Genomic DNA, 16025 nt, shown 5'->3' on the forward strand with positions numbered 1-16025 from the left:
ATACTACACATTGTTTTCAAAGCTGCTCACTTTTTCTCTGCTTCCTTATTGGTTTTCTTTTGTTCTCTGCTGTGTGATTTTTACTTTACTTTTTTCTTTTCCTTCCCCCATCCCACGCTAATGAAAGTTACAATTGAATGTGGATATGTATACGTGTACATAGATATCTGGAAACATACATATACATATGTTCACTCACATACATCTGTAAGCTTGTACTGAGCTTATTTCCTCCTATTAATCTGTTTTTTAAAAAGTGGATAAAGCACGAGCCTTGAAGTCAGGAGGACCTGAGTTCAAATCTGCCCTCAGACACTTAACACTTCCTGGCTGTGTGACCCTGGGCAAGTCACTTAACCCCCATTGCCTCAAGGGGAAAAAAAGTGGATAACATCTTCCTTCATAAGTCAGATTCAGCCTATGTTTTTCTAAAGCAGCCATTTCTTCATTTCCTACACCTCAGCAATATTCCAACCCAATCGCATCCTATCTGAGAGATTGTCTGTGAAAGTTTTATTTCCCCCAAATTTCCATGTTCCTTCTATTCTTTTTCTACTTCAACAATGCTCTCACCTTATAATATAGTTAAGATCTGATACTGCTTAATCTTCTTCCTTTACATCTTTTTCCCCTGATATTCAATTATTTAGACCTGTTTTTATAAAACATAGTGTTATGTTTGTGTCTGTTTTGATATTTTATACTGTCTAGGTATTCTAAATGTTGCAAAACAATATTGATATTGCAGACACATTGTATAGTTTTATTTTTCACTTTTGATTAAATCTATTTTAACTTTAACTTTGAGATCATAATTACCACCTGGGCTTTTTTTTTTTTAACATATTAAATCCTATTGCTGCCTTTTATTTTATCTTTGGGTGTCTCTTTCATTTTTATGTTTCCTGAAAGCAACTTATTTTTGAATTCAAAATTTGAATCCACTGTTTTTGTTTTATGGGTAATTTCATCCCATTCACATTCTAAGCTACAATTATTTATTGTGTATTTATCCTTCAAGTTATGTGTGTGTGTGTGTGTGTGTGTGTGTGTGTGTGTGTGTGTGTGTATTTTTATGTATATATATCATGCCCAAAGAGTCACAGGCAAGGGTAGAAGACAGAGGCAGGGTGACGGAGTCTTTGATGTTCTGATCGTTCATCCTTTCTTTCCAAAGAGGATGTCTCGACTTCCACATAAATTGGACTTCAGTGAGGCAGAGTTGCACCAAGTTGTTAGCGTCACTCTCTCTTCCTGAACCACTGATGTCCGGGGGCGGGACAAAAGTCAGAGTGGCTGATAGTGTGTTGGCGGGCAGTGACTGACCTTGGTGTCTTCCATGCTTGGAGCTCTAAGTGCTCCACAGCACCTGCTTCGGCAGCCTTCAGAACACATTTTTCTCATCTGTCCATTCTGCCAGGGAAGGTCTCCGTGTGCTTGGGCTAGACAACCCCCAGAGCTCTATTCTAATACGGCCTCAGACACTTCCTAGCTGTGCGACCGTGGGCAAATCGGTTCACCCTGTCTGCCTCAGTTTCCTCATCTGTCAAATGAGCTGCAGAAGGAAATGGCAAAATACTCCACTATCTTCCCCAATGGGAAGTGAAGAGTCAGATCTGACTGAAAACAACTGAACAACAAGGGGGAGGAAGTCTGGATTTGGAGTTGGAAGATCAGCTTTCAACTCTTGACTGTCTCTATTAATTATGCAACTTGGGGAAGTCACTACTCTGTAGACCTCAGTTTTCCCCTTTGTAAAAGGAGAGAATCTGATTCGCTGAACTTTGAGGTTCCTTCTGGTTCCACGATCTGTGGATCTATGATCCTTTCTGAGCAGGACTACGGAATCTCCTTCTTGGACGGGATCTTAGAGATCATAGAGTTCATCCCCTCCCTTCCACATTTTAAAAAGGAGGAAAGAGGTACAAGGGAGGACAAGGGACTTCAGAGTCATCTAGTCCAGCCCTCATTTTACAAATGAGGAAACTGAGAACCCCCTTCTCCCACAGAGATGAAATGACTTGGCCACGATCATACAAGAGGAAGCATCAGAAGTGGAGTTTGTGCCTAGGCCTTCTGAGTCCCATGGAAGCCGTGTGGCAGAGCTTCCATTTGAGCCCAGCTTTTCTTGGTTTGGAGCCGTGGCCAGAGAGAGACAGAGAGAGGTCTGATTGATGTCTTCATGGATAATACAGGCCTGCCCACCTGTCAGTATCACACTGCTCCCCCACCCCCTCACCCTCCTTCCCAATTCAGGCCCCTTTGACTTTAGAAAAATTCAGGAAATCCTAAACAATCAGCCGGGTATCCGGCCCCAGGGTCCTCGGCTCTAAATTTTCTGGCACGTAATAGGATGCCCAATTTTAGAACCTCATTGTTTCACAGAGAATTTCAAAACCGAGAGAAAGGGAACAATGAGACAATAGCCAAGAGATATTAAAGCTGTAGCTTCATTTAGTTTCAGCCCCATCTGGTGAATGGATCTGGGGCCATTATTCATTTCTGGGGAAAAAACAGCAGGGGGCGGGGCCCTGAGAGTGAGCCAGAAGCAGGAGTGGCCCCAGTGGTTTTGTAGCTTTCATAGACTGTTGGGGGCATCGGAATGTACCTTGGAACATGGAATGGCCGGTCTGTTGGGATCTTAGACTCTGAAATGCGTGAGCTGGAAGGGACCCTAAAGCGGAAAGAGTGGCTGTTTCTATTCCAGAGCAGCAGTATCAGAGTAGAGGGAGAGCTGACAGGAATTAGGAAGATGCAGCTTCACGGCTTGCTCTAGACGTGTGCTATGTGTCTAAGTCTTTTGAACTCGTCCCACTCTGAGCAGCTTTCTTAGCTGAAGAATTACAGCGAAGGCCCTGATTGTCTTTGTTCCTTGGGGGGAGATAAGCCGATTCCAGAATCGGAGCTCTTAGCAACTCTCATTCTTGCTGGTTGAGTTTTGCTTTCAGACTGCCCACCCAGCTGGGTATTGGAAACTTGGTATAACTGCTGTACCCCTGAATATCTCCCTCCCCATCCTGGGCCTCAGTTTCTTCTCCTGTAAAATGTAGGAGTTAGACTAAATGATATCTAAGGGCCCTCCTGGCTCTGACACGCCAGGTTCTAAGTTCCCTTCAGCTTTGAGCATCTGTGTTCTAAAGGGCCTCCCCAGCCTTGTCATTTGGCTGTCTGTATCCCTTTTAGCTGGAGTGTTGATATCTTGATGCTGCTGAGCATTGTATGCTCCTGAGACAGGAGCTGGTGGTTTCTTATAGAACAATAATATTCCCTAACATTCATATGCCACAACTTATTCATTCTCCCACTGATGGGCATCCACTCAGTTTCCAATTTCTTGCCACTGCAAAGAGACCTGCTCCAAACATTTTTGCACATATGGGTCCCTGTCCCTTCTTTAAAATTTCTTTGTTGAGTCAAAGAATATGCACAGTTTGATAGCCTTATGGGCATAGTTCCCCATTTTTCTCCAGAACGTTTGGATCCCTTCACAACTCCACCAACAACGTATAGTGTCCCAGTTTTCCCACATCCCCTCCAACATTCCTCATTACCTTTTTCTGTCATCTTAGCCATTCTGAAAAGTGTCTTCAAATGAGCATTTTTCTAATCATTAGTGATTTAGAGCCCCTTTTCATATGATTAGAAATAGTTTTAATTTTTTCATCTGAAAATTTTCTCTTCATAGCCTTTGATCATTTTATCATTTGGAGAATGGCTTGAATTCTCATAAATTTGAGTCAATTCTCTTTATATTTTAGAAATGAGGCCTTTATCAGAACTTTTGAATGTAAAAATGTTTTTCCAGTTTATTGCTTCCCTTCTAATTTTATCTACATGACTTTTATTTGTACAAAATCTTTTTAACTTAATATAATCAAAATTACCTATTTTTTGTTCAGTCATGATCTTCAATTCTTCTTTGGTCACAAATTCCTTCCTTCTTCATAGATCTTAGAGGTAAACTATCCTATGTTCTTCTAATTTGTTTATAATCTCATTCTTTATGTCTAAATCATGAACCCATTTCGACCTTATCTTGGTATACGGTGTTAAGTGTGGGTCCATGCCTAGTTTCTGCCATACTAATTTCCAATTTTCCCAGCAATTTTTGTCAAATAGTGAGTTCTTATCCCAAAAGCTGGGGTCTTTGGGTTTGTCAAACACTAAATTACTATAGTCATTGGCTATTTTGTTCTGTGAGCCTAACCTATTCCACTGATCGACTACTCTGTTTCTTAGCCAGGACCAACTGGTTTTGGTGACCACTGCTTTATAATATAGTTTTAGACCAGGCACAGCTAGGCCACCTTCATTTGATTTTTTTTTTTCATTAGTTCCCTTGAAATTCTTGATCTTTTGTTCTTCCAGATGAATTTGGTTGTTGTTTTTCCTAGCTCTGTACAATAATTTCTTGGGAGTTTGGTTGGTATGGCACTAAATAAGTAGATGAATTTAGGTAGTTTTGTCATTTTTATTATATTAGCTTGGCTTACCCATATATGGGACCTTTCTATCTGTCTTTGAGCTCTTTGGGGTATATACTCAGCAGGATGTCTGGGACCAAGAATAGGAAATCATCTACTTATTCGCTTTTCAAACATGACTTCAAATTGTTTTTAAGGTGGTTGGAGTGATTCAGAACAACTTTGATGTCAGTTTATCAGTGAGCCTGTTTTGCCACAGCCTCTCCAACATTGGCATCTCAGCCAAGTGTTCAGTGCTCTTGGGTTCTCTGAACACTGGGCTTTGTTTGTTTGCTTCTAGGCAGTGCTGTTCACTTCTTTTCTATTTTTGAATAACCTCCAATTATATTGTTCTTTTCTGCTTTCTATTATCTGTGAGACTCAGTTTCCTCATCTCTGAAGTGAGCGAGAAGGTAAATTCTTCCCCATGTCCCTTATTCTCTCAGATGTGGTGCAGGATAAATGAAGATGTTCCCCGAAAGTTCCCAGCAGCTCTGAAAGTCTTTGTTTTTTGGACTGACCCCCGGCCACACAAGGCCTCCTTCTGCTGTTCAAATATCTATCTTATCATATCTCTCCTATGACAGCCAGCACCCAAATCATACAGAGACTCAGTCCAAACTGCTCATTGTTTATTTGTTCAGCTCCCTGAGGTGATAGTATACTTCAGAGGAACAATTATCCCGGTTCTCTAGGTTGAAACATCTGTTTCCTCTTTCCCTTCTTTTCAAGAAGAACTCCACTGTGGGCCTCATCATTTTCCTTCTGTCTGGGGCTCCAGAAGCCAACTGCCTTAGTGTATCGGGTCAGTCTCTAGGGGCCGGTTCTCCCTTCTGCTGGAGATTTCTCTTTGTTCTCTGGCTGTGATTTGTCTTCCTTCGCCTCAGTTTTGCCTTTCACTCCCTAGCAGGACCCAGCTCGGAGCAAGGACGAGGCCTTTGTGTTCCTTAATGGAAAATTGGGCTTCCTGTGGATTACCGTTCCCATAAGGCCTTTGAGATTTTCCTGTGCCACGTAGTTGATCCTAAAAGGAATGCCCCTTGATCCAGAGACCATAGAACGGAGACTGGAAGGGCTCTTAAAACAAAGATTATCTTTGCCAATTCTGACATTCTGTGTTCTAAAGTCTTCTTTTCCCCACCTTCATTCTATCTCAGCTCTGATACATTCTGTTCTAAATCCCTTGAAGCTCTCTGGTCCCCCCTCCCAGCTCCAACACTGTATTCCAAGATCCTATCTCTGCCATGGAGGTCAGTTTTCTCAGTATCAGTTCCTGAAGTGGGTTATAGCATCGCATTCCCTCCTGAAATGGGCAAGCAGGAAGGGTTTCCCTGTAGGGGTCCTATGAGTCTCTGCCCTGTGGTGTGGGGAGTCCCTAAGGGAGGGGACCAGCTTTCTTTAAATGGAAGTCTTGTTCCCTGGGTGGGAGCTTTCCCCATAGAGGCTTCTGGAAGTAGTCTTCATCTCCTTCCCCACTCTCCCAATTTTTATTAAAGCTCTGAGAGACGCTCTTTACTTTTTTTTTTCTGTGAAGCAGTTGGGATCAAGTGACTTGCTAGGGGTCACACAGCTGGTAAGTGTCATCTAATGCCCCATACTTGATTTTTTGGTAACCCAGGGCCTAGCCCTAGGCCTTGCACTTTGTAAGAGCTTATAATTGATTCTCTTTGAGTTATCAGTGACTGATCGTATCTAGTCTGCCCCTCAGGAGTATTTATATTTTAAGAGCTGATTTTTAGCTCACCTTCCTCCAAAATAAATGTCTTCATTAATTAAGTTTTAATTATTGATGCTTCGCTAGATGACAACGCCAATAATAACAACACAGTCTCACCTTACTGAGCCAGGCCACATTTAATCTTCCTACTAACCCAGGGAAACTCCAGGCTAAGGATTATTATTCACAGGGACAGCTAGGTGGCATAGTGGATAGAGCACCAGCCCTGGAGTCAGGAGGACCTGAGTTCAAATGTGACCTCAGACATTACAGTTCCTAGCTGTGTGGCCCTGGGTAAGTCACTTAATCCCAACTGCCTCGACAAACAAACAAAAAAAAAGGATTATTGTTTCCATTTTCCTGCTGGGAACTGAAGCTGACACAGTTAATAGATGGCCGATCGAGGTTCTCATTGGAGAGAACATTGGATTTATGGTCAGAAGACTCCAGGCTCAAATCCATGTGTAACTTTGAGCCAATTGCTTAACTTCTTTGGGCCTCGGTTCCCTTAACTGTAAACTGAGGCATTTTCAGTTCTCTTCCAACTCTAAGCCCTGTGATCCTAGGATTTGGACTGGATTTTCTGAAGTATGAAGCTGATATCTCTGAGGGAGAAGGGTCAGCACCGGCCAGGGGGTCTTGGGGACTCGTGTTTACACAGGGTTTCTGACTCTAGCTGGGCGATTGGGAGTTTAGCCTCTTCATGACTCATACAGGATTACGGTAAGGAAGGCACTTGGAGATGCAGCTGGGTGATCCCTTTCAGTGGTCCTTGAAGCATGGACTGTGGATTCTTGGGGTCCTTAACTCTTTAAAGGGGGCCTCAATGGAGAAAGTAACACAGTAACAGCAACACTGTGGGGTACATCATCTGTGACATGCAGTGTCCCATGCAGTGATCCAACACGATTCCAATAGACTTGGGGCAGGAAATGCCATCTACATCCAGAGAGAAAACTCTGGAGACTGAATGTAAATTGAAGCATACTATTCTCACTTTATTTTTTTCATGGTCTTTTTTTCCTTTTGGTCTGTTTCTTCTTTCATAACAAGACGAATAAGGAAATATGTTGAACATGATTTTACATGTATAATCTATTTGGAGTTGCTTGCTGTCTTGGGGATGAGAGAAGGAAGGAAGGAAGGGAAAGAGGGAGGGAGAGAGGGGGGGAAGAGAGGGAGAAAAGAAAACTGGAACTCAAAATCTTACAAAACTGAATGCTGAACACTATCATTACATGTAACTGGGAAAAAATATTAAGTAAAAAAAAAAGGGGGGGGGTCCTCGAGGTTTTAATTTCAAATCTGGTAAATATTGATAGATAAAAAAATAATAATAAAATAAATATTGATAGATAAGACCCACATGGGGAATCCTCAGAGGAGTACTGAGGCCCCAGAGTTTCAGAACTACTGATATAGTTGAGTGCTGGGCCTGGAGTCGGGAAGACCCGAACATTAATCTGGCTTCAGATACCTACTGGACAAGTCACTTAACTGCTACTTGCCTCAGTTTCCTTGCCTTATAAATATCATCTGCCTCCCAGAATTTGTTGTGAGGATCAAATCAGAGAGCGTGTTTTAAGTGCTTGGCGAATGTTACAAGGCTAGAGAAAATATTAGCTGATGTTACTTTTTAAAAACTTATAACGCGATAGACAGCAAGATGATATGTTATTATTGCTATTTGTACTGCATTGTCAAAATACTAATGTCCTGGGAGGATTTGGGGAGGATTTCACCAAGATGAGCCCAATGCATCTGTACTTGCTGCCTTCTCTAATATCATTCCCTTTTTTTTTCCTTCTAAAGGAAATACCCGGAAGTCCATGACTTTAGGACCCTTCCCTTGCCCCTTCTCTGGTTATCATGGAGCCCCTTGATGGCTGCCCCAATGTCCAGTCTGAGCATGCACCCAATGGGTGTGCAGGCCTGATCTTGAGCCAGGCTAATGCAGAGATAGAAGTGGCTGGTGCAATGGAGCTCAGCGACCTGGAGCTCTCTGCTAAGGCAGACAGTCATTCAAAAGAAGAAACGAGCTGGCTTAAGAAGAGAGCTAAAGTCAACAAGATTTGGAATTTTGTTAGCCGGAAGAAAGGGCCTCTGGTCCAGGGGAAGAGGCCCCAGTCCATGATTGTCTTGGGAGGCCCTGTAAAAACATCGGAGAACAAACCCAAAATCACTTTCATGGACCGGATGAAATCCATTAAGAGACTCCGATCATCTTCCAGTTTGTACAAGAGTGCCACTCAGAGGAGTTTCAAAGCCCAATCTGTCCATGACTGTCTCAGTGACCAAGAAGATGGTCTTTGGCAGAAGGACCTTTACAGAGTTAAGAGGCCGTCAGATAACCATCGTTATCGTCACTCCTATGCTGGGCACACAGAGGGCCTGGCCTGTTTTGAAGATGTGGAGTTGAGCGCCCCGGTCCCCGAAATGAAAGCCAGCGATGCGAAGGGCCTCCAGGATGTCGACACGCAGACAAACGAAGCCAAGGAAACGATCCATCCCGCGGCGCCGGAGGACGCAAAAAATGAAGATCTGAATGTCGTATCCCACTCCCCGCGGGCTGCCCGGGACTGTCGGAAGCGGTGCCAGACCCTCCCCCAGGATAACCGTCGCAGGAGGACCTCAGACGTCTGGAACTACCTGAAAGGGATCTCACTGGTGAGCAAAGAAAACCCTAAAGCCACTGACCTGGACGGCGATTTCCAGGACACGAAGGGCGCGACGGGGAATTCGACTCTATATTTGGACTTTGAGTTGGGCCGTGAAGAAAGCCCCAGCCAACTGAGAAAGGAAAGCAGTACTAACAAGGCCACACACTTTGGGGGCGTCTTCAAATTTTTTACCAACATGGCAGAAGTGGCCAGAAAGTGGCGAGGGTATTCCCGAACAGCTTTTCAGGAAGAAGCCAAATCTTCATCTCAGCTGCAGGAGGTCCCAGTTTCCTTCCTGAAGAGGCTGTCACTTCAATCTCCTGACTCGGGGATTTGGGATCATTCCGGTCTGCAAGCGTCTACCTGGAGAGGTGCTGGACAGCAGGGTCCAGATGCAGAATCTGTCCATGTTGCTGCTTCTTCTTTGGGACTGCATGGTGAGACCCAAGATTTGAGCCAAATTTCTTGTTCCCAGCCTGACGTCCCTCTCTTCTCTCCCTCGACCCTTCAGAACGATGATCACATTTCAACAGGCCCTTCTGCCCATCTACACATCCATGAATTCTCAGAGGTTCAGTCTTCTTCTCAAGACTTTCATGAAAAGCCTCAAACTACAGACCAACAAACTCTTAAAGAGTCCCCTGAACCAAACCAAGCTATCGGATCACAGCAGACTGTGGGTGAGTTGGCCTGTGAAGAGGGGCATACTCATGTCAAAGAGGAAGAGGAGGGGGAAGAGGATGGCCTTAGCCAGACTGAAGAACAAGACTCTTTCGAGCTCGTGGATGAAGCAGGCCATTTGAAGTACAGCCCCAAGTGCCGCCCCTTCCAGATGAGCCTGTGTACCATTGTGTCCCTTACTGAAATCAACAACAGGAAGGTAAGATGGCTGACTTAGAGCATCACCTCTGAGGCTGTGGCCGGTCCTTTCACTGCATGCTCTCTATTTTAAGGGCCTCTTCTGGACACCATCCAGGCCTCGCTTTATTTTATTTCCTACCATCTTCCAACTTTGGCTTCCTACGTGCTGCATTCTAAAACCTCATCTAGCACTAACCCTCCATCCTTCTGTGACTTTGGCTGTGCAAAGCTTTTGAAACCGCAGCATCACCTTTGGTGTTAACACCTCCTAGATCTTCCTCCCATTCTGCTTGACCTCTCCGAAGCCTGCCCATTCACTTCAGGCCTCAAAGGATCTTCTGGAGGTCATCTATTTTTGTCCTTGCCTCTTAGCAGAGAAGCTCCCAAGCCAACCTAAAATGATGAGTTTTTCCTCCTCTTAGAAATTCAGTCAGATCATTTGAAATTGGCTCTGTGCCTGCTCTCTGCCCCACATCGTGTCAGGAGGAGAAATCAAATCTCTTCAGTTCGGGAGTCGCTGGCGACCAGGGAGCTAGCAGTAAGGAGTGGGGAGAAACCAATTAGGCTCTGAAGGTAGAACTGAGCAAGCGGAAGGGCTAGGCTGTGGAGCGTGGTTATTTGGTAACTTTTCCCTTGTGAATGTGGTGTCTGTGTGTCCATCTATGGCAGCCTGGTGTCTTTTTCCCTGCTTTGCTCTGGAGTCTTAGGTCCAGTGTTCACCAAAGGCCTGGGTGGTGGTGACCGTCCCAGACCGATGACATTCTGACCCTTTGAGCGTTCCTGATTTGTAGGCTACCGGCCCCTGGTCATCCGTGCTCTTGGTACCGTGACGAGAAAGCCACGTCTCCCTCAGCATGCTCCCTAATGGAACAATTAAAGAATGGTAGAAGGAAATAGGCAAAGATGTACCCAGGGAATGGGAAGGGCTATTGAAAAAGGAAGAAGGAGATTGTAGAAAAAAAATTCAGGTATCCTGGAGGAGGTAGGACCAGACGCATGGGCGTTTAAGCATGGATTAGGGGAAATACTAGGGCATTCTGCTACTCTGGTGTTTTGGGGGAGGTCTGAATGTGGCTATCTCATGCAAGATTCCCTATGTGAGGATATGAGAGAGCAAGGAGTGGTGGGTTTTTTCTTCCCAAGGCAATGGTCTTCCTTTATGAATAGGACAAAGAGTCACCTAGGAAGCTTGGAGTGAGTGAGTGGGTGGCTGTCGATGCAAGGAATTATTAGAGTGAGCATTAACAGACTTGCAGAATCAGGAACTTAGAAAGCATGAATTTGAGGAGTAGGAAAGCTCTTGACATATCTGCCGATTGGGCACCAAGCTGCGGAGACCTCCAGTGAAGAGAGCCCTATCTCCCTCCCCGGCCCATTCTTCTTTTGAAGAGTTCTATTTCCTCCCATGGAACCAGAACATACTCCCTCGAATTTTCTATCTCCTGGTTCTAGCTCTGGAATCCATTGGAACATAGGTCATCCTTCGTTCCCATGATAGCCCTTTAGGTACTTGAAGAGAGCTCTCATTTCTCCCCCTCTGAGTTTTTTCTTTTCAAGTCTAAGCGTTCCCAGTTTCTTCCATCGAACTTTGCGTGGCAGAGTTTCCATTCCCAGAAACATCCTGGCCATCATTCCTCAGGACATGCTCCCGCTTGTCCATGGCCCTCCTAAGATGTTGTGCTTCCCAAATGAAACTCAGTACTCCAGATGAACTCACTCAGATTTTCCTGCATCCAGGGCCACGGCTCAATCTAGCGTACCATAGCATCACTCCTTTTTGTCATTTGGAAGTCTTAAATAAGAGATTTACTCAAGGTTACACAGTGTGTGGTCGAGGCAAGATCTGAACACAGGCCCTCCAACTCCAGAGGCTTCAGACAGGGGGAAATTCAAGAAAGCTTCTTGGAAGAGGGGACATTTGATTAGGCTCCTTGTCAGTCATGCAGGGATTCAGCAGCAAAGAGGAGGGACAGCATTTCAGGCAGAGGGGACAGTATGAGCAGAGTCAGGGTCATCAGAGGGCCTATAGTCAAGGCTTCAGAAAAAGGCTGTCTGACTATAGTGCAGGATGGAGAGAAAACTATAGGAGGTAATGTTGGACAGGTCCGTTTCATTTAATTACCCCTACACACACACACACACACACACACACACACACACACACACACAAAACCCTCCCTCCACATACACATCCCCACCCCCAAACACTATCTCCCCCCCCCAACACACACACACACACACACACACACTCACTCTCTGCTACCTCCAAGGATAGTCATCAACATTTCCCCACCCCTTTCGAATTCAGTATAGGAACTTTAGGAAGAAGTCTAGTTCTGCCATCTACTGGCTTCCTGGGGAACTTCATGTATTGTCAGTGATGGCTGAAGAGACCATCTTGGGGTCCACATGGACACTTCTGTGTTCTCAGCAGGATGCCGGGCCCTCCCTGGCGGGAACAAAGGTCAAGTATAGAAAGGACTGAATCCCAAAGAAGCGTGGCATGAATTGGGAGCCGTGTGGCAACTGGGAAAAACAAAAATAAAATCAACCAAAAAACAACGAAGCCCTTGTAATCCATGTGTCTGACCAGCTGTGGCTATGTCTAAAAATGAACTCCTCATTCTGCACCTTGGGTTTCTCACCTTTGTCAAGAGGTGTCTTCCTGAGTCTTCAAGGGTCACTCAAATTGACTTGGGCTTCCCATCTACCTGTTTCAGGTGGTCAGTAAGCTCTCTGCGTATCACACATCGGTCTCCCCTCTGTTTCTCCATGTGCCACCAGAATTGTTTCTCCATGTGCCTCCACAATTGAATTCCCAAGAATTTCCCATTGCTTCTGAGCTGGTGTCCTCTTTAGGGTTTATTCCATAAGATTCCATCTATCCTTTCCCTGGATACTTTGAAATCTGCTCTTCCCAGATCGAAGGTCAGTAGTCAGCCATATGAAGGCTTTTCTCTCCTCTGTCACAGACTCGGAACTTGACTGAGCATTTCCCCCAAGATCCCTTGCCATTTCTGCTTCATCAAACAGCTCTTCCTCATGAGTATAAATCAGATCCAGAATAGAGCTTGACAGTGAAATGTTTGGTAAGGAGGGAGGTGAGATCCAACCTCTCTTCTCTGGAACCTGTATTGGAGATTGCTTCATTTTCATTTTATTTACATCGTTGTCGTGTGGATATCATTCTCCTGGGTTTTCTTATTTGCTCATGGGAACGGCTAGAAATCTTCCCATATTTCTCAGACTTTTTCCCGAGTTATAACATTTCATTCTGTCTGTCCATCCATTTACCACTTAATAATCAGATCCTTTGTTCCGACTCCTTTGCCACTGGTGCTGCCCTGAATCTTGTTTTTTCTGTCTCATACCCCTTGGGTATTCCTATGCTAGTAATGGGATCTCTGGGTTAAAGGACGTAAAAAGTATAGTCGCCTTTCTTCCCATGATTCCTAACGGCTTTCCTAAGGCTTGTTAGCATTCACAACTCCACCGATAACGTATCAGTGAACCTTTCTTTCCACAGCCTCTCCTTCCTTTCTCTTGTCTCCTTTGCCAGTCTAATGGGTGTGACGCGAAACCTCAGAATTGTTTTCCTTTGCGTTGTACCTTGTCGTGAGCAATTTCGAAGAGGTTTGCGTGGATTCCTTAAGAGTTCAAAGTTCTTCTTTTAAAGACTTTGTTAGCCCGGTGTGATGGTGCCCACCCAGAGTGGCTGAGGTTGGCAGCTCTCCGACTTTCTGAGCAGCTCTCGTCTAGGCTGATGGGTGGTTGTGCTAAGTCTTACCAATCTGCTAAAGCCCCCAAAGTGGGGAAACCCCCCGCGAAGCAGTCAGACAGCCCTCAGATTGCTCCATCCTTGCACCTCATGTTCTCCAAGCAAAATAATCACCAGTTCTCTTTATCAAGACCCTTGAGCAGCTGTGGAATGCAATTGACAAAAAATGGCTTTGGATTTTTGAGGACTTGAGTGCAAATCTCATCATCTCTATTGCTTAGTACCTGAGTCATCTTAGGCAACTCCCCCTCCCTGGTCCTTCTCTGTCAAATGGGAGAATTGGACCAAATGGCCTCTGAACTCCCTTCCAGCTCTAGCTCTTGAGGCCTAACCCTTCTCCCATCCTCTTCACCCTCCTCTAACTGTTCACTAGCTTTTCAGTGCCCGTCTTAAACTGTGGAACCTAGAAATGAATATAGGACTCCATCTACATTTAGGCTGTGTTCAAAGGACACAGAATGTTAGAGCTTTCCACAGATTTTCAGGGTTGAAGAAGTCGAGAGAAGAGGTTAGTGTGGTCTAGAATGACACTGACTAGCTGTGGAACGCTGGCCAAGTCAGTTACTGATTCCGGGTCTCAGTTTCCTCATCTGTAAAATGGGAATAATAATTGTACAATAAACTCCCAAGTCTGTTGTGAGGATCACACGAAATGATGCATACCAAATATGTTCCAAACCTATCCAGGGTATCCCCCACATCAGCTATTTTTAGCTATTAACACTCTGGGACTGCAGTAAAGCTTTTGGGACACCCTGTACAAATTAGACATGCTATTTTTTGCTTCTTTTCTAGATGAGGAAACTGAGGCCCTGCTATAGGGGCCTATTCTGTGACAGGCACAGAATTCCACAGATACTGAGATTTGAACCCAGGAACCCCAGTTCCCAGTCAAGTGATCTGCCAGCCAGCTTGGTTAGCATCTGGTTGTCATGAGGGCAGTTGTGAGGCCTCTGCACGGTGAGAGTTCACCGCTTGCTGTTGACTACACGATGGGCCCTGAGGAGGGGACAAGTGACACGCTTCCCTTCACCGAAGAAGCTTATAATTTTATTAGGCTCCCAGGGACTAATGCAGAGAAGAGTGAGACGGGACTTTGAGTTGGGTGACGAGGAGTTTATTAAGGAAGCTTATCACATCAAGGGGCCATAATGGGCACCGTGGCCAAAGCCAATCTCCGGTAAACGCAGTCAGAGGATGTCAGCCTTGGAAAGGCCCTTAGGTTACAAGATGTCAAATATCTGAATTTTCTTTCTACTGGAGGAAGGGACTCAGTGGTTGCCCAGCTCAGCCTATAGGATATATCCCCAAAGTGCCTGCCCAGTCTCTGCCTGAAGCCCCCCGGGGAGGGAGAGAAGTCACCACCTGAGGGTGTTCCCGCAACTTCATCCAGAAATAATGGCCGGTATCTTCCTCTCTGGACCTCTCACTAAATGCTCCCCCCGCCATAAGTCAAGAGCTCAAGAAGGGACCTCAATGGCCATCTGCCCCCCCCATCCCCCATTTTGACAGAGGAGGCCCAGGGAGGTAGTTGTTTGCCCAAGCTCTCCCAGATAGTGTCTGCTAAAGAATTCAAACGTTGCTCCTCTAGCTTTTGAACCAAAACTCTGTGGTGATTGAAAGCGTTCAAAAGACACTTAACCGTTTTATTGATAACGCCAGCATTTGAATAAAAGGATGGTCATTTGGCCGCCTCTCTCTTAGGTGAAAGACAATGGTAACAGCTGGCCCACCGTTTTTTTTTAATGCCCTTTGAAGAGTAGGTGTTCCCCAGGGTGGTGATCCACCCTGATGGCTTAATAGTTATCGAGAGAATGGGGCTGGACCTGAACTTTATGTTATCTACTTCTTAAGTTAGCCCCCAGCCTAGAACAATCTGTTCAAAGAGTTTATGCCCCATCCCAGGCTTAAGCAGAACAAATGGCTCCCCGGCTTGGGTGGGGTCTGTCAGCGATGGCCTTCAAGGGACTTTAGAAAAAAGAGGGGAAACTCCAGATTGCCCCAAATCATTGCTTATTACTAATCATTTCTCTCAGCTCAACTGCCAGTGCCAGTGGCTTCTTAATAAAAACAGATCACCAAATTTGACCGTAAAAAGGAGATGAAAAAATATATATATATGTATATGTATGTATATATATATATATATATATATATATATGCTTCCTTTTCTTCTTCGAGGTAGACTATGGGTATAGAATACTGCATACGCTGTCTGACATGGTTGGGATGTGGTTTAACTCATTTCTTTCTGGGGAAGGGAGAGTTCGATTCAGAAATGAATGTGATGCAAAAACAAAGTTCTCAGTTAAAATAAGAGTAAAATGAGTAAGAGGTTACAGGGCCAGGGCCTTACTATTTAAACAGGGCTTACTGTGGACCTGAGTAATGGAAAGAGCTCTGGGTTTAGAGTCGGGGAACTCCAGTCGTCCTTAGCTCTGGGATTTTAGGCAAATCTTTTACTATCTCTGGACCCCACTTCCACATTTGTAAAATGGGTTAATGACATTTGTGCAATCTGGTTTTGAGGGTTGATCTGAAGAAGT

General features: G+C 44.8%; 1 protein-coding gene across 3 annotated transcripts in view; it reads left to right on the forward strand.

Moving 5' to 3' along the window:
* ARHGEF9 (Cdc42 guanine nucleotide exchange factor 9) overlaps positions 1-16025 on the forward strand; it is a 244133-nt gene that overhangs the window by 16626 nt on the left and 211482 nt on the right. The window contains exon 3 of one of the 3 annotated variants that reach the window (XM_051969022.1): positions 7993-9720. The exons of 1 other annotated variant lie outside the window; for it this stretch is intronic. In XM_051969022.1, the coding sequence (XP_051824982.1) occupies positions 8050-9720 (1671 nt within the window). In that variant the 5' untranslated portion in view covers positions 7993-8049. Of the gene's footprint in view, positions 1-7992; positions 9721-16025 lie in introns of those variants that run through there. One more of the 3 variants, XM_051969021.1, reaches the window with a different exon arrangement.

Source organism: Antechinus flavipes, chromosome X, assembly GCF_016432865.1.
Source record: "Antechinus flavipes isolate AdamAnt ecotype Samford, QLD, Australia chromosome X, AdamAnt_v2, whole genome shotgun sequence".
Classification (NCBI taxonomy): Eukaryota; Metazoa; Chordata; class Mammalia; order Dasyuromorphia; family Dasyuridae; genus Antechinus; species Antechinus flavipes.